The sequence below is a fragment of the Gouania willdenowi genome, chromosome 6 (assembly GCF_900634775.1).
Source record: "Gouania willdenowi chromosome 6, fGouWil2.1, whole genome shotgun sequence".
NCBI lineage: Eukaryota > Metazoa > Chordata > Actinopteri > Blenniiformes > Gobiesocidae > Gouania > Gouania willdenowi.
The window spans coordinates 1,267,290-1,286,599 of record NC_041049.1 but is presented as its reverse complement, the minus strand read 5'-3'; the positions used below and the strand labels follow the sequence as shown (position 1 = coordinate 1,286,599).

The window sequence follows — 19,310 nt, the reverse complement described above, 5'->3', positions numbered from 1 at the left end:
GCAGAGCCACTTTCAATTTTTTTTAATCTTTCAATTAGAAACAAAGATATTCCATCTGTTTGGAAATCAGCTTTTGTGCTCCCTTTATTAAAAGGAGGTGACCCAGCAGTTCTTACCAATTATCAGCCAATTTCAAATTTATGTGTTTTATCAAAAATCCTGGAGTCGCTTGTCTGTGATCAGTTGAAAGAGTTTCTTTATTCTAATGAAATCCTCTCTAAATTGCAATCAGGCTTCAGAAAAAAGCACAGCACTATCACTGCTACTATGAAGGTGATAAATGACATTATTGATAAAAAACAGTTCTGTGCTTCACTCTTTATTGATCTCTCTAAAGCGTTTGACACTGTAGACCATGCTATTTTAAAACACAGGCTACATCTCATTGGACTGTCAGAGCACACTGTCGCTTGGTTTTCAAATTATTTAGAAAACAGGACCCAGTGTATTAAATACGAGGGCCATTGTTCTGAATTTGTTACTGTTCACAAGGGGGTGCCGCAGGGATCTGTTTTGGGGCCCCTCTTATTTATCTTGTACATTAACAATGTCGAACAAAATGTTTCTGGTGCTAATATGCATTTTTATGCCGATGATATAATTATTTATTGCTTCGGATCATCTCTTGAACAAGCTGTTAATTCCCTGCAGAAAGCCTTTGTTTGTCCAGCATTCGCTGATTAATGTAAAACTGGTTCTCAATGCTGAGAAGACCAAGCTAATGTTGTTCTCTAACCAGGTGCCTCTAACTCCCCCAGTCGTGTCCACTCTTGAAGGAAATGTCATAGAAGTGGTACATGAATATAAATACCTTGGTGTCGTAATTGATGATTCCCTCACTTTTAAACTTTTCATTGACAAACTTGTGAGGAAATTAAAACTTAAATTGCGTTTCTTCTTCTGCAATAAGACGTGTTTTTCTTTTGGTGTAAAGAAGCGCCTTGTCTCTGCCACATTCTTATCTGTGTTAGATTATGGTGACCTTTTTTATATGAATGCTTCTTGTACATGTCTTCTGATGGTGGACTCTGTTTAACATTCTGCTCTGAGGTTCATCACAAACTGTAGAGCCATGACACATCACTGTGAGCTGTACTCTAGGGTGGGATGGCCATCCCTGTACACTAGGAGGCAGTGTCATTGGTTTACTTTTATTTATAAGGCTCTCCTTGGATTACTGCCCTCTTACATCTGTACATTACTTACAAAGAGAAGCACGAACACTTATGCGCTAAGATCCAATGATTTTTTTCCTGGTTAAATAAAGGTGAAATAAAAAATAAAAATAAAAAGTTCATGTGACAATAAAAAACATTTATTTCTCATTTTAAAATGAATACAAGTTTTAATTATGACTAGTGCAGTGCCCATAGGAAGTATGTGTTGCTATAGAAAAGTGGGAGGGTAGGAAGCTTTTTCATGGATGGTCAAATGAGGTTGTGTTTGAAGGCGGGACTTCATCACTGTAGAGGTAGGACCAATGTTCTAACTGATGACATCATCACTGTAGAGCTAGGACTGATGACATCATCACTGAGACCATAGACTCAGGAGGTGCGGCGTCCAAACAAATCCTATGTTGCACACCCTTGAACCAAGCAGCAGCCATGTTGAAACTCTCAGATCAGTCCGATCCCGATCTGATATTTGAGGAACACACACACAGAGATTCCTTGCTTTGATAGAGAATTTTTTTTTACATAAGAAGAAAAAGTTGTTTTTATTAAAATCTTAATAAAAGGTAATAAAAATAAATGCACATTAAATTAAAACAAAAAATGACAAGCACTAAAAATCAAAGGTAAGGCTTAAAAGTGAAAGAATATAGGTGTGTATATAGTCGAGACTGTCAGAATGTGGAAGAAACTGAGGAAATGCTTACAATTATAGTAAAATTATATGTAAGGCAAAGAAAATTGAAAAATGGGGAAATCTATATAAGTTCCTAAAACTAGTAAAATGTTGAGACACACACTAAAATGGAAGTCATGCTATGTTCCAGAGTACACAGAACTCTGGATTGTCAGACCTCCGACCCGGAAAAAGTTCATTTGAACGTCACCTGAAGTCGAAGCTTCTTCAGTAAAGTCGGGAAAAAACTTTTTCTCGACTTCTTCTATCAAACGTCAAATGTCAACGTCAAACATTGATTAGAAGAATTTTAATGCCAAAAAACATTAGTAAATAATATACAGTTGTTAACATTTACAGATAATTCAGGCTGTATTTATATCCTTTAAATGAGCTGTTTACATTAAATTGTGGGCATTTTCTGTTGGGCCAAAAAGTAAAATAATCGTAGTTTTAATCACACAAACATTTCCTTTATTGTAAATACTGTCAGATGTGTTTTGAGATATTTCGACGTGCTGCTTTTGGAACGATTTGAAGACGAAAAACCAATGTCCGAGTTTCATCGAACGCAGCACCAGTGCTCGAGAGTTCTGTTCCGTGTTTGATTGGAAAGCCTGTCGTTAGCATTAAGCGCAGCTTTGCTCCGTGAATCCGCCCGGTGGGATTTCTTACCGACTTCCTCCGCTGGAACCCGAAGCTTTGAACCGGGACGAAAGATGTCCACCGCCCTGGAGAGCTACATCAACCGTATCCTTCTGTACAACATGCTAATAGGCTAACAAGCTAACCTCACGTCCAAATGAATGGAGTCATGCTAGGTAGCTTAGCTAAGCCTAAAACTAGCCGCTTTTTAAATCACTAACATCATTAAAAACGAATTTTACTGCAGCCAAAGACACGCTACACTTTATTGTTAATATTTAAACGTTTTAATCGTTTCCTGAAGTTTTAAAGGAACGTTTTGATTGAAGAAATCGATGACTTTCAGAGTAAAAGTCGAGCAGCTTCAGACTAAACCACAGGGATAATATGTTCTTAGTGACTTTTTAACAGACGAACTGGATCGAATAGATTCAAAACGGACTTTTAAAGCAGTTTAACATGGAATCGGCATCATTTTAAGCTTCAGCTGAGGCTGTTTTAGGAAAAGAAATCTATTTAATCTCTGATTTATTATCGCCTTATTACTCTTTCACATTATTGTATCGGTGCTGAAGTAACTGCACAGTTCACATCGGCTTCTTCTCACTCAATTTATTTAATAAATATCTTTTGTTTGGTTAATATTTTGCAAGAAAGTGATTTAATGTAAACCCTAGCATGAACATTTCAAAATAAGAGCCTAACAGTGCTGTCCTATTGGTTTGATTAATTTGTGTCTGAAATGCATATTTTGTTGTTTATTGTTTATTGTTGACGCGTCTTTAACCGATGCTACTTCAGGGACCGTCGCCATTGTCACCTCAGACGGCAGGATGATCGTGGTGAGTTCAGGGACCGTTGGAGAAAACTGTTAATGTTCCTCTGGCTTCCTTTACAGGATGTTGTTTGTTCAGGGCACCCTGAAGGGCTTCGATCAGACCATTAATCTGATTCTGGATGAAAGTCACGAGCGCGTCTTCAGCTCGTCTCAGGGAGTAGAACAGGTTGTCCTCGGCCTCTACATCGTCAGAGGAGACAACGTGTGAGTGACATATTTGTTGTTGTTTATGATCCACTCTATAACTGATGTCGCTGTCATTTTTTTTACCTTGATTGTGTGTTTTATTCCAGTTGACATTAACCTTTTTGTTGTTTACATCTTGTTTTTTTCATGTTGTTGTTTACATTGATTCTTTGTGTTTTATTTTGTAATTGTACATCTCAGTGTTTTACCTTTCTCTTTTTTTTTGTTTAGTCAAATTTTCTCATTTTGTGTTTGTGTTAATGTTTTTGTTTGCCTTCTTTTTTTTGTTTATATCCCCTATTGTTGTTTACAGATGCTCTGTTGTTGTTGTTGTTTGCCTAATTGTTGTCGTTTATTCTGTTGACGCTCTTGTTTTCTTTACCTTTCTTACAAGTTTTTGTTTCAGTTATTTTTACCTTTTTGTTATTTACATCCTGTTTTTATTGTTGTTCATGTTGTTGTTGTTTACATTGATTCTTTGTGATTATTTTTGTAATTGTACATTTTTGTTTGTTAGGGGGTATACTACTAAACTAAATAATTATATCTTGGATTTATCTCCGTTAGTTTCACCTATCCAAACATTGTCCGTCAGACAGAAGCTGTCCTAATCTAGATTATAACTCTCTACGTTAACCTGAGGGGTATTTCATCAAAGTGTTCTCAGTAGAGCCAGGCTTATTGTTTAAACCTAAGCCGTCCGTGACCACGCCCCCTTTTACCATTTCATCAAACTCTTCTCAGCTTGAATTTCCCCAGCTCAGCCAATCAGCTGACGTTTTAAGCTTAAGTGAACGTCTTCATAAGACCCACGAGATTGATCACAGATGTAATGATTAGGGAGTGACGGATAGGGTTGGGCATCGTTTGGATTTTACCGATTCTGATTCCGATTCCAATTCTCACTTTCGATTCCTGTTCTAGACGATTCTCGGTTCCGATTCTTTGAGTTGTACAGGTCACAGATTTCACAGGATAATTTTTTAATTTGAAAAAGCCTTTAAACAGGTATTTTTTTTATTAATTCACTTAGTTGATATAGTTTAATTTGGTTACTGTAATGTAATTAGGATATTCAATTACAAAGGTCCCCAGCTATAACTGTAAAAGTGAAACTTTCTGAAATAAAACTACAAACAAGTTGTCATCAGTGTAAAAAAACATAGATCTACAGGTAGATGTGAAACTAAATAAAACAAACTCAAACCCTGGAACAGTCATGTGACAAATTAATCAATAGTTATTGTTGAGAATTATTATGATTATTTTGGATACAGTGGAAACAGAAACTATAAAAATAATTATATTGTGAACCTGTTTATTTGGGTCATTCTGCGCTTGTGCGACTTGCGGCGATGACGCGCTGGTGACGACATAATCCAAGATGGCGGCGGCCCGGACTACAGCCGATACTATGTAATAAAAGCCTAAAAAGACATGGATATAATGAAAAGAGTGGATGGACAGAGACATAAACATGCTGACTTTCACATGGACACACACAGACTTATTAAACACACACAGACTTATTAAACACACATGGACCTCGGTAAACACGGTAAACAGAACAGGCTTCACCAGACGGCTAGCACTAGGACCCAGAAGCAGAGTAAGTGCGTCCCCTATCCAGCCTTCACAGGCTGTAATATCATCAGTTTATCATTTTACCAGTTGTTAGAGCTACTGTCTTTACCAGGGAGATAATATTTATTACTGGTGATGGTTTTCTGGAGTTTTACTGAGATTTTTTACCAGTGATTAGTTCATATCTCCTTCTGCTCCACGGTCCAAACTGACAGCGTGTGTTATTGTTGAGCTGCTGATTCAAAATAAAGGTGAAAACAGTTCTCATGTGTGGTGTTCTGTGTTAAGTCATAAACATGCAGACTTTCACACGGACATATTAAACACACACGGACCTCGGTAAACACGGTAAACGGAACAGGCGTCATCGACTGGCAGGCACTAGGACCTGGAGGTGGAGTAAATGCATCCCCTGTGCTGCATTCACAGGCTGTAATATCACCAGTTTATCATTTTACCAGTTGTTAGAGCTACTGTCTTTACCAGGGAGATAGTTTTTTTTATTGATTAGCTTCTATCTCCTTTCCGCTCCGCCGGACCAAACTGAAACTGTAGCCAGACACACACACACACACACACACGCCAGAGACACACACACACACAGCAGTCGTGTTCTGAACGCATCTTATACAAACCCTGTGTAAACAAACAGATCAAGCCGCGGAAACAAACTAGTGCAGGTATTCAGGAATCGAAAAAAAGAATCAAAATGAAAACTTCTTCGTAACTGTTCTGGAACCGGACGTTAGGAACGGAACCGGTTCTCGGTGCCCAACCCTAGTGACGGAGCATGTGCTGCAGCTTTTACGATGAATGAGAAGCCAATAGGAAACAATGCTGAGACCAACAGGATGTGACATCATCTGTTACTGAGCAGTGAAAATAAATGACGGACACATTAAAAAAAAAAAAAAAAGGTCTGTGGTTTGAACATTTTAAAAGTAGTAAACGGTTAAAGAATGTATTTAGTTAATATATCATATAAAGAACAACTGATCATGTGCGTTTGAGAAGTTTTTTTAACATCTGTCAGCGTTTAATAAAAGAGATGATGTAACACAATTAAATAATATGTAATTAATGACACTAGTGAGTGTTTGATGAATAGTTTGTTGAACTCAGCCCTAAGGGCTCTATTCTCCCATGTGTGTAAGTCCAAAAAGCCACACAGCAGTGCTGTTTCTGGCCCCCATACGGTCAAACATTATATTTTACTAGAAATATGGACTTAGTTACATTTGAAGCCACACAGACTCGTGCGTCGTGCAGCAGCAGCTCTGATCACTCAGCTGCTGCTGCACGATTAATTAAAACTGTGACAAACACGGACTTCTGTCCACGTTGGTCACAGTGATTCAACTATTTTCATACTACGTCCAACGTATAGTCACAGTTTGATCCACTACAGAGTGAAACATGCTGTCATATGCAGATGAGGATGGAACACAAACTGTTCCCACAGCAAAACCTAATCCTGACCAGGCTAGTCGTTCTGCCTGTTACCATGGTGATTTAGTCCCATAAAACATTAGCCAGCTTCATAGTCCAGCAAACACTGATTGAATCCAGGAAGTTAGCGTGATGAGAGGAAATCTAGCTTTGTAGTACAGTGGTGTATTCCATAAAACAGGTTATGTTCAAACTCTGAGTATGTTCAGGCTCAAATGATGAAACTCTGAGTATCTCATTCCTAAACGTGAGGGATGTTCTTCTCTGAGTATGTTACCATGGTAACATTGTCCATGAACTAAACCTGGTCCCTGGCAGGTTTTATCAAAGAAACCCTGGGTTTCTACCTGGCTCCGCCCACCTGAACACTTTAATGAACCTTAACACTTTTCTCTGAAACACATTAGTAACATCACACACCACAGACGTGTTCACATCATTAATAATGTTGTGTTGATTTATGGGTTTTTTTTTGTGATAAAGGTAATTTTCTTTCTAACATTGTAGATGTAGATCATTAAGTGAAAGTCACTGAGAGGTTGATCTGCATTAAAACATCTACTGACGTCTGTAGTAAAGTTCACTGAATAAAAACCTGTAGATAATATAAAGGAGGAGATGATCATTTAAATTAATACACTTTTAATGCTCGATTATTATTTTATATTGTTATACAGTTAAATCTGTAAATCATACATCTTTGAAGATATGATGGAGCAGTGAACTGTGACGCTGCGCTTGGAAGCGATGGGTTGCAGGTTCGCTTCCCGCTTCAGTGTTTTTTATGACATTTTTTGGGAGGTTGAGATGACTCTGGTGATAATATTACATTAAAAATCAATATAAATGATGTGATATCAAGCAGCATTTACTGTGTTTATATCCAGTGTAACAGGAGGACTCTCTATGTAGACATCCTATGATGCTGACACGTCTCCTCAGACACATTTTATTTATAATATTCACCGCTTGTCACGTCACTAAAGCAATAAAGTGATGAAGTGACCAAAAAGTGTGACTAATTACGTGTGATTTGAACCACTATAGTCACTGAAGACTGAACACACCTTTAGAACAGGCTCATATTCATCAAACACCGGCTTGTTTCACCATCAGGGTGAATAAATCACTCTTCCTTTTGGTTGTCATGGCAGCTCGAGTAAATCTCTGATCCCTTGATGATGGCTTTTTATCGCGCGCGCACGTCAGTAACCCAAGGTTTACATACTCAGGGTTGATTGATCCACTTCATACCAGCTGTAATGAATCAGTTACACAGAGTTTCCCATGGAGGGTATGTTGACCCAGAGTTTATGGATAGACTCAGAGTTTGTTAACCCTCCTTTATGGAACACACCTCTGGCCTTTGGAGTGTTTGTGTTAATGTTTTTGTTTGATTTCTTTGGTTTTGTTTACATCCCCCTATTGTTGTTTACAGATGCTCTGTTGTTGTTGTTTGTTTACAGGGCCGTCATCGGGGAGATCGACGAGGAAACGGACTCTACTCTGGATCTGGGAAACATTCGAGCAGAGCCGTTGAACTCTGTCGTTCACTGACCTTCGACCGCGTGTCCATGGCAACAGAGGCAGGAAGTTCCACCGTTGGTTGACAAAATAAAAGCCTGTCAGTTCAGCTCCTGTTGTTTGTTTTTGTTTTGATAAAAGTTGTTCATATTGACTTTTTTATGCCAATTGTTTTTGTGAAGATGGTTTAATAAACGTGTTCTGACCTTTGACCTCTGTGTCCATTGTCTGGATGTTTTTCTCGTTTCTACGGCAACAACAAGAGCCAATCACGTGGCTGCTGCTGTGAGGTTTCTCTTCCTTCAAACGATCATTTCTTAATTTTTCGACGTATGGGTATGTTTCAGAAAACAACTTTGACTTTTTTCTAAAATTTCAAACTTTTTCTTAAACTTGGAACATTTTTCTAAAATAAAAAATCAAATAAATCTTTGAAAATTTTCTAAAATTTGAAATTTTTCTAAAATGTAAAAAAATTCTAAAATTATTGTTTTTTTTCCCCTAAAATTTGAAATATTTTCTCAAATTTGGAAATTTTTCTAAAACAAAGTTATACTTTTTCTAAACGTTTAATTTGTTTTCAAATGTCATGTTTTTCTATAATTCTGACTTTTAAAGAAAAAAAACATTTCCGATTTACAATTTTTTCATGATTAAGTTTTACTTTACCTTTTTGTTTCTGCGGCAACAACAGATGTTTGGTTCAGAAAGGGCGGGACATCCCTTCAAGAGCCAATCAGGTTGCTGCTGCTGTGAGGTTTCTTTGTTAATGTTGACTTCTTTCAAACGACCATTTCTTAATTTTTAGTTTTTAACACTTTAGAAACATTACAAAGTTCAGCTTTACACACACACAGGTTTGGTGTGAAAGTGTTTGTATTATTTCTGAGGCAGCAGCAGCTCCTTCACCACAGTGTGTGTGTTGTGTGTGTGTGTGTCTGCTCGCACACACACGGCGTCCTGGAGGCATCTGATCTGCTCGTCTGTGGGAACGCGATCATCGTGATGAAGACGAAGCCAAGGAACGCCTGGAAATACACCATCATCAGTTCATTCTGTTTAAATCAAAGTGAACATCATCATCCTCACCTTCCTCCACCTGCTGTCCAATAGAAACCAGTAGCTCCGCCCCCACGCTGTGATTGATTGACTCTCCTGCTTTGGAACGCCCCGCCCCCAATTTATGGAGAATCTTTGCCAACACCAAACCATCCACGTCCCCCACCGTCCCTGCGTGTGTGTGAGACACAAAAGTCATTTTAATTGTCTACATCAGGCATAAGCAACTGCCGGCCCAGGGGCCACATGCGGCCCTCAGTCTAATTTTGTGTGGCTCCCAAAAATAAACACACAAAATGACAGAAAAATAGCCTATAGAGAGTTTTAACACCGCATCATCAACCTGGAAGTCGCCATTTTGGAGATAAAGCAGCAGGTCTACAAACAGCACGTAGACAAGAAAATCCAGAATTTTGAGAGAAAATGGTGAAGAATTGCTGTGTTTTAGGCTGTACCAATCGATCAAATGGTGAGACATATTTGGAATTTTCTAGATTGCCAAAAATCATTACAAATCAGGGAGAACAATCTCAAGTTATCAGAGGAAAGGAGGAGCTTGTGACTAGCAAAGCTATTTGTTCGGCCCGTTTCTTGTCAGGTAAGTAAATTATTGTTTGCAGCTGCTCTTAACTAATTTACTAGTGTGATGATATAATATGTCTCTAATGAACGCTAAACAGTCAAATAGTGTCAGACCTGTTGGTGTGAAATAACCCTGGAACTAAACTGTAACTGAATGTATCCACGCACACTCGTTAATGTAATTACTAAATAAAGATAATCACGTTTACATCATCCTTTTGCACTACTCACCACTGCAGGTTAGTTTTTATTCTGCTGATCAGCGATATTCGGATGTTGTCCAGATTTTTGCCTCGTAGATCCTGGTTTAGCTTTGCTAGTCACAAGCTCCTCCTTTCCTCTGATAACTTGTGAGATTGTTCTCCCTGATTTGTGATGATTTTTGCCAATCAATGAAACTCCAAATGTGTCTCACTGTTTGACCGATTGGTACAGCCAAAAACACAGCAATAGTTCACCGTTTCCTCTCAAAAACTTGTGTGCGTGCTGTTTGTAGACCTGTTTTATCTCCAAAATGGCGACTTCCGGGTTGATGACGCGCCATGAAAACCCTCTTCATTTAAGTCAAAAACTCAGAGGACGACCACAAAAATACTGAAAAAGTATAGAAAACACCAAAAATTACACACACACGACTCACGGGCAGCCTGTTCTTTTAGCAGGCTGCCCAAGCAAGTCGCTTAAGACACTTCAGCTGGTTCAAAATGCTGCAGCACGTGTACTGACTAAAACTAGGAGAAGAGATCACATTACTCCTGTATTAGCCTCTCTGCATTGGCTTCCCATAAAATATAGAATAGAATTCAAGATTCTTCTTCTCACTTATAAAGCCCTAAATGGACAGGCACCAGTCTATCTCAAGGAGCTTGTAGTGCCATACAATCCCCCCAGAACACTACGCTCTCAAAATGCTGGACTACTCGTTGTTCCATTTGTCTCTAAAAGTAGTATAGGAGGAAGAGCTTTCAGTTATCAGGCCCCACTTCTCTGGAACCATCTACCAACCACGGTTCGGGGGGCAGACACCCTCTCTACCTTTAAGGTTAGGCTCAAAACATTCCTCTTTGGTAAAGCTTTTAGTTAGGAACCAGCTCATAGCTCATAGTTAAGATGCAATAGGCATAGACTGCCGGGGGGGGGGGGGGGGGGGGTCTGGCATGCTCGGTTGGAGAGAGGTTGGAGAGGGCGTTAAGAGAGAGGTCATTTAGGTTAGAGAGGGACCGGAGAGGGTCCCATTCCTCTCTCTAACACTCCCTCTATGTCTGCTTCTTCCCTTGTGTGTTTGCTCCTGTTCTCCTTCTGGCTTTTGTCTTGCAGGTCCGTGGGATCCTCAGTGTGGAGTTACAGAGTCTCAACAACTCTGTCTCCACCCTTTCCTCTGCACACACCCAACACAGCATAACGTGGATGGCTGTTCATCATAGGAATGGGATCCACACAAGGTTCCTGCTGCTTAACAGAAGGTTTTCCTTGCCGCCATGATGAATTCATGTTGGGTGTGGGATACATATGTATGTGTATATACGTATATATGCATATGTGTGGATCCATAAAATGAAGAGTCCGTCCTTAAGACTGCTCTACTGTAAAGTGTCTTGAGATACCATTGGTTATGATTTGGCGCTATACAAATAAAAGATTGATTGATTGATTGATTGACTCATACAACACAGATTGATTCAAAAAACAGAGAAAAGCATAAAAAATGACAAGAATGACAGAAAACTTTACAAAACTACGACATATTACATAAAATGACTTGCACAAAAACACAGAAATGACAATAATAACAGAAAAACAACAACAAATATACACAAAACGACTCCAAAAACACATGAGGATCACAAAAATAACAATAAAAACATTTAAAGACACAAACCCCTTTTTTATCTTAATAAAATAATAATAATAATAATAATAATAATAATAATAATAATAATACAGGTACATCAATTTTATATAGCGTTTTTTTGGACTCTCAAAGTCGCTTTACATATTTAAGGGATTATTCTTTCACTCCACACTTAGTGGTGGAAAGCTACTATTGTAGCCACAGCTGCCCTGGGGCAGACTGATGGAAGCTACCATAGTGAACCATTAGCCCCTCCCACCACCACCAACACTCATTCACATACTACATTCATACTAGGCAATGTGGGTGAAGTGCCTTGCCCAAGGACACAATGACCGATACCACTGGGGTGACTGTCACCCCATCTTGTAGATTGGTCATTATTCTAAATTACCCTCAGATCTGAAAGTCACATTTTTGTGGCCCCGCTGCAATTAAACTACACTCTCAGGACCCTAAACGCATCGTCATGTTTTACCTCCTGATGTAGTTTTCAGTTCCAGCTGATGCTCAGATTTCCTGAGGACAGTGAAGTAATCATTGTGGGCGGAGCACAGGGATCGAGCCGTCTGATTGGCCACGCCCTGCGCCTCCAGCATGGCCTGGAACTTTGAGAGTGCGGCTCCTCCAATCACAGCATCGTATATCTTCCTCCTGCCCTCTGATAGGTCGGACACCAAGTCAGTCATCGTTAGCAATAGGCCTCCTACAAAATAAAATACCCACAATGTTAGAATAAATAAAACATCCAATCTGACGTTGAAACCTGACAAGTTACATTTATTTGACATTTTTTATCAAGCATTGTTTGTAGACAGTGAAATCCCTCCTTCAGAATAAAACTCCACTCATTATGAAGGTACTTTATTGTGAAGGGGAGTGTCACCCAGGGTGGAGACAAGCTCCATCAAGTCCTCAGGTCCTCGTCCCTTCAGCGTCTCCAGACTCTCCATCACCTCCAGACTGTTCCCCACGCACCGACCAATCACTGCGTCCATACAGCTGAGGGCGGCGCCCGTACGGATCCCCAGGGCATTTCCTGTTTCCACCTGGAAGCACAATGATGTCATCATCATCCTACTCGTCCTCCTGTGCTCAGGGTCATGTGACTCACTAGCAGCATCGCTAGCTCTTTAGCACTACGCAGGTCTTTATAAAGAGCAGCACGTCCAAACTTCACATCCAGAACCAGAGCGCTCAGAGACTCCGCCCCCTTTTTAGAGAGGATTGACCCTGAACACAACACAGAATCAGTCAGTGAGTTAATGAGTTAATGAGTCATTGAGTCATTGAGTTAGTGAGTAATTTACCTGCGATTAGCGCTAAGCTATCTACGGTGCTAGTTGCGTCTCTGATGGCGTAAAGAACTCGATCTGCAGGAACTAAAGTCTTGGTTTGACCCACGATACAACATCCTACTGAGTCCAACATCTGCAGGATCTGCAACATCATCATCATCATCATCATCTATAAAAACTATCGAATGATTTATCGACGTTAAAACAAACCCTGTCTGCTGATTGGTTGATGTTGAATCCAGGAATCGATTCCATTTTGTCCAGAGTTCCTCCAGTGTGAGCCAAGCCCCGCCCACTGATCATTGGGACCTATAAAAACACAGAAGCCCCGCCCTCTCAGTGAATCAACAACCAATTAGAATTTAAACCATAAAAATGTTGTATTGATTTTTCTGAATATTTTTGTCTAAAATTTTCAACTTAAAATAGATATATATAATAAAATTAGAAAAAAAATTAGAAATTTGAAACATTTCCTGAAATTTTCTGAAATTTTTCTGAAATTTGAAGAATTTTCTGAAATTACATTTTTTTCTGAAATTTGAAAAGAAAAGGAAATTCTTCTCAAATTTGAAAATTGTTCTGCATTTGTTCTGCATTTTGAATTTTTTTTTTACTGTTTCTGAAATTCATAAATTTTTCTGAAATTTGTAAATTTTTCTGAAATTGTAATTTTTTGGAAATTTGAAAAAAAAATTCTGAACTTTTTTAAAATTTAAATGTTACCTTACAACCGCAGGCTGCTAGCGCCGGTGCCAACACAAGGCTTACTTTGTCGCCCACCCCTCCTGTGGAGTGTTTGTCTACCACCCGCCCGCTCCACTCGTCTGGCCACGTCATCACGTCTCCTGACAGCATCATCTGTCGGGTTAGAGTCTGGGTCTCCGTGGTAACCATTCCTCTCTGCCAAATGGCCATCAGCATAGCACCTTAAAAACACCAACGTTAGCGTACAGAGCTAACTGACGCCCCATGCTGTTGCTCTGTACCTATCTGACTTTCCTGGATCGTCTTCTCGGTGACGGCGTCAACGAAGGCTTTGACTTCATCGTCCGTCAGAGTTTCTCCGTCTCGTTTCTTCCTGATCAGCTCTGGGAAGGACAACATGGCCGACAAGATGGCCGCCTGCAGAAAGGAAGAAAAACTAATGAAAACTGTCCTCAGATTGAAACTATCGTATATTTATTCACTGAGGGCCTTTAGTCTAATCATGAGACGTACACTAGTTAGTAAGTAGTAAGTACATTTTATTTCTATAGCTTTTCACAGATAAAATCACAAAGTGCTGTACAAATAAAGGTGAAACTAAAACAGCAGCAACATTACAAAAGGATAATAAAACACAAGATAATAAAAGTTAAAAGCTATAAAACATAAATCTTTCTGAAAAGCGTGATCTTCAAGATGTTTTTTAAAAGATTTGACACAGACAAGCTCACAGAGGGACTGGTGTAGGTTATTCCAGAGTCTTGGTGCCACCGCCTGGAACACTGTCACCCCGGGTTTTAAAATATGTTTTTGGGATCATGAGGAGACCCTGGCCTGACTGAAGGGTGTGTCTTGAAGTGTAGGGGTACAACAAGTCAGTGATGTATTGAGGGGTCTGACCATGCATAGCACGGAAACTAAGGACGAGAATTATGACAATTTGAAAATGAACTGGAAGCCAATGAAGAGTAGAAAGAATGTGGGTAATGTGGGAGGTTCTGGGAGAACCGGTCAAAAGTCTGTCAGCAGCGTTCTGAACAATCTGAAGTTTCTTTAGAGTCGATTTGTTAAAACTGGAGAAAACCGAATGACAGTAATCAATGCGTGACGAAATGAACGCGTGTATGATCAATCCCAGATCTGATTTGGAAAATAAATTCCTCACTTTAGAGATATTTCTCAGATGATAAAAACAGTTTTTGATCAATTGTGACCTTCTAATGACATTGATTTATCAAAAACAAGAGACTGAGACAGTTTTTCACAGATGAGCCCAGTGCACCAAGGGAGTTCTTCATCAAAGGGATCTTTTTTATCCGGAGCAATGATCAGAGTTTCTGTTTTGTTAGAATTATTGAGAACCAGTTTTTAATAGCAGAATTCAGATGAGAAGTGAAACTCAGACTCATTGAAAGAGAAATACAGCTGAATATCATCTGCATAGAAATGATGAGACACATTTTTAAAACCATGGATCCACCAAACATAAAGATCCATTTTTTTTATTTCGACATGAAATTAAGCTGATGCTCGTGACCAGCAGGTGGCACTGTGGGGATATGCTTCTTCTTTGCAGGCATGACTTCATGAATGTTCACGTGTAAAAAAATACAGTAAACACATGAGATGGAGATTGTGTTTTTATGAACCATATGGTTTACCCAGCGATGTAATTTTGGAGCTTTTAAATGAGCTCAGAACAGGCTTGGTTTATTTGTTATTATTCTTATTATTTTATTTTATCAGCTTGTATTTAAATTTGTATTTATAATTACTAAATAATTACAAGATCAGACACTATATGATACCATAAGGCAAATCTATACAATATAAAAAGTCCAGTGTGTTACCAGGAAGAAAACATGGGCACAATGAACATCGTAGTAAAAGGTCAGAGTTACTGTAAATATCTATAAGTTAAAAAATGAGATAAGTTTCTCCTTTTTGTCATTATTATTATTATTATTATTATTATTATTATTATTATTATTATTATTATTTTATTATTTATTTATTTATTATTATTATTATTATTATTATTATTATTATTTTTATTATTATTTTTTTTTTATTATTATTTTTATTATTATTATTATTATTATTATTATTATTATTATTATTGTTGGACAGGCGTTGACCAGAAAATCTTGTTCTAAACATTTGTCTTTACAACCCAATAAACATTTAGATTTAGATTAAACATTTAGGGCCTGTACTACAAAGTGAGATAATTGAAGCCTGGATTTATCTCCATTAGCTGGATTCACCTAACCAAACATTCTCCGTCATACGAAGCACATTATAAACTTGAAAATTGTGAGATTATCCAATATTAATCTATGAGATGATAAACAGACAGCGCTATTACAGCACACACATGTTTTATTCACTTAGTTTTTCACACACACACTGGGATGAGAGCACAATGTTAGTTCCTGTTGTCAGTGTCACTATAGGATGTAGTGTATGTAGGAATGAATGATCAGGATGCAGCTCATTCCTGGTCCATGATCATTCCTTCATCTACAGCTGACTGTAGATCAGTCCATCAGATGTAAATCTTTTCTTAACGGAAGTCAACAGTAAACAAAAACATTGCATTTAATGATTAATAATCTTTCTTTCCTAAACACAGCTGTCGGATCTGCACCAACCAGGATCTTCTAACAATGGACAGCTCATTTTACAGGAGAACTGATTGGTCAGGAGGCGGGACTTTAGTACATGCTCAGATCTTTTCCAGCACTGAAACTGGTCCCGACCAGATTAGGTGTTCACCCTAAGTTACCATGGTGATTTAGCCTGGAAGGAAGCATCATAGTATAGGACACGCCGAATAAATTCCGTAAATTAGTGCGATAAGAGGGAATCCAGATTCGTAGTACAGGCCCTTAGATTTAGATTTAACATTTACATTTAGATTTACCATTTATATTCAACTTTTATGTTTACACATTATTAACAATGATATAAAACATTCTGTTTTATATGAATTTGTCTCAAATGAATGAAAAATGAGTTAAATGTTCAGCATATATCAGCTAAGTTTCCGTGTCTAAGTTTTTACATTCTGTGTCTATCCAGCAGGAATTTCACTGCCTTACACCCTATGACTGCTGGGATTGGCTCCAGCAACCCCTGTGGCTCTGTACAGGAAAAAGCAGGAGAAATCAGCCTATCACACTCCACGCAGCATTGACAGCAGGGCTGTAGAGGTGATCAACATGGTGCAGTTAGCAGATCATCTGGACTGGTCACTACACACTTCATCTATGGTCTAGTAAACATCTGAACCTGATGTGTGGGATGTCCACCACATTCTACTGAACCATCAAGCTGTATGTTTCTCTGCTTCAGCAGCTTCAGACAGAAGGTCTACAGTGAGTGGTGATGATGTCACAGTGAGTGGTGATGATGTCACAGTGAGTGGTGATGATGTCAGAGAAGCTCTTTCATCATGTGGTTCTTTTATCTAAGAAGAGGTTCCACAGCAGGGGTGTCATAGTTTAGTTCAGGGACCAAACATGGACCAGTTTGATCTCTAGTGGGCCACAAATTTTAGGAAATTTTAACATTATTCTGCCTTATAAATTTAATATAAAGTAATGGAAGTTATAAACAATATCTAATCTTTCAATTTCCTTCAGTTTGTAACTATCTTTTATTCAATTTAAAGGAAAAATGTCAAATAATTTTAATACATTTTGGAAAAGATAAAGCTTTGTTTTTCAACAATTTGTGATTAAAAATGACTGCCACCATGTGATATAAGCGTGGGAAAACTGTGAGCCGTGGCAAATTTTGTGGATATTCATTGAATTTATGTATTTGGAAGGTCTGAGATATCTACAACTGAATGACTTACAGTAGTTCTACACAATGATTCATGCTTGAGTTTGACACGTGTTCCACAGCATCAGACCCAGAATTAGTCGGTCCTGCAATAGTTTTATGTCCCAGGTCATCACAATTCTGACCTCACAATAAAGACTTCAAACTGTCTTTACAAACTGTAAAAATGCCCTTTATTAGGGCAACTTTCAGTTAGTCCAGGTATAAAAATGTAAATAATAATAATAATAATAATGATCCTGACAAATGTTCTATAGTCAGGAGATGAAAGAACTATTACTAAGCACAGTGGAATCTATGAAAATGTATATAATGTGTTGTAAATGTACCAGATATGATCATACATTTGATTAATGATTGCCATTATATAATGACCTTGTGACGTATGAACATGTGACCATTCATGAAATCATGTTTGCAAAGCAGAAACACATCCCACAGTGGAATATTTTCAATTCTAAAAAGGAGAAATGAGAATAGAAAACTGCTGTTTCTCAGTTTTTAATTCTAAAAGGAGAAAGAACACATGACCATCGAAAAAACGGGTCAATATTAGTTTGTTTTATGGTTTTTTGTTTTTTTTTTAATTAAAACGGTTTTCTTGTTTTTTGTTTTAAAATGAAAGGAAGAAAAAACGTTCTTTTATTTTGGTTCACAGATTAATTACGGATCATCCAATGACGCCCAGACCGTGGACGAGCTTGTTTATGTTGATCCCTCTCGATTTATGACCCCCCACCCCACAAAACACCCCGACCCCCACCCCCAGGTCGCGCATGCGCAGTTCCAGAGTGTGAAAAGGCTTATCTCCGTAAATATCCAGACGTCACAGAAATAGAACAAGTTTAAAATAATAAAAACAAAAGAGAGAAAATCGCTGCTTATCTGGTTTTTGTTTTTTCTGTTTTCATTTTAAATCAATAAAACAAAAAACCACACTGTGTACTTGAAACGGAAAAACCAAAGAACGATTGTTGTGTCCGTTACTCACCGATTCGTCTGTTGCTGCAGTTTCTAAACTTCACCTGAAAAAGAAACAAACTTTATGACGAACTTCAGCAGCTCAGACGGACTCTCAGCCAGTGGGAGGAGCCAAGGAGGAGCCAGCCAATGAGAGGCTGAGCTGGGAGCATTTCTTCATCACTTCATGAACTTTGTTGATTTTTATGTTGACATTTGAGCTGCTAGTAATGATGATGATAATAATAATATTACTACTAATAATAATAATAATATTAATAATAACAAAAATAATGACAAATAAAACATAAGAATCTGGTGGGATAAAAACTATATTTTAAAAGCGTGATGTGCATTCAGATCAGAAAACGTGTTATTGATTATAAACAATTGTCATTATCAGTCATTACAATTGACAATTATTCTTTGTATTAGCAAGAAAATTACTTAGAAAATAAAATTGATACATGAAAATAAAAAATAATTAATAAAATAATAAAAATACTACTACTACTACTACTACCACTACTACTATTACTACTACTACTAGTACTAATAATAATAATAATAATAATAATAATAATAATAATAATAATAATAATAATAATAAATAAATAAATAAATAAAACAAAACATAAGAATCTTGTGGGATTAAAAACCATATTTTAAAAGCGTGATGTACATTCAGATCAGAAAAACGTGTTATTGAGAATAAACAATTATTAACAATTATTCTTTGTATTTGCAAGAAAATTATTTAGATAAATCAAATTAAATACAAAATATAATACAAAATTAAAATTAAGAAACATGTGGGATTTAAAAACATATTTTCCAAGCTTGATGTATATTCCGATTTTTGCTGTTATTTGAAAACAAGTCTTCGTTTTTATCATAAAGTGTTTTTTATGGTGAAGTTGTG

At 37.7% G+C, this 19,310-nt stretch overlaps 2 protein-coding genes across 5 annotated transcripts; one reads left to right on the top strand and one right to left on the bottom strand.

Moving 5' to 3' along the window:
• Window positions 1-2,423: 2,423 nt before the first annotated feature.
• On the top strand, window positions 2,424-8,289 carry lsm8 (LSM8 homolog, U6 small nuclear RNA associated). The gene is made up of 4 exons (XM_028449636.1): window positions 2,424-2,601; window positions 3,298-3,338; window positions 3,411-3,538; window positions 8,020-8,289. Exons 1-4 carry the CDS (start codon window positions 2,571-2,573, stop codon window positions 8,108-8,110), a joined length of 291 nt encoding a protein of 96 aa, XP_028305437.1. The 5' UTR covers window positions 2,424-2,570; the 3' UTR covers window positions 8,111-8,289.
• A 646-nt stretch (window positions 8,290-8,935) lies between these two features.
• On the bottom strand, window positions 8,936-18,565 carry tymp (thymidine phosphorylase). Of its 4 annotated transcripts, XM_028449633.1 has the most exons (12): window positions 18,416-18,536; window positions 17,916-17,935; window positions 16,450-16,456; window positions 13,858-13,994; window positions 13,595-13,797; window positions 13,079-13,177; window positions 12,881-13,010; window positions 12,685-12,803; window positions 12,457-12,619; window positions 12,049-12,276; window positions 9,167-9,307; window positions 8,936-9,105 (listed from the first exon to the last, which is right to left on the bottom strand). In XM_028449633.1, the coding sequence occupies exons 4-12, from the start codon at window positions 13,973-13,975 to the stop codon at window positions 8,957-8,959; spliced, it is 1,350 nt and encodes a 449-aa protein (XP_028305434.1). In that variant the 5' UTR covers window positions 13,976-13,994; window positions 16,450-16,456; window positions 17,916-17,935; window positions 18,416-18,536; the 3' UTR covers window positions 8,936-8,956. The 4 variants fall into 4 exon arrangements, with proteins under 4 accessions (XP_028305434.1, XP_028305433.1, XP_028305435.1 ...); XM_028449632.1 differs by lacking the exons at window positions 16,450-16,456; window positions 17,916-17,935 and having other exon boundaries at window positions 13,858-13,993; window positions 18,420-18,565; XM_028449634.1 differs by lacking the exons at window positions 16,450-16,456; window positions 17,916-17,935 and having other exon boundaries at window positions 12,881-13,001; window positions 13,858-13,993; window positions 18,420-18,565.
• Window positions 18,566-19,310: the final 745 nt, after the last annotated feature.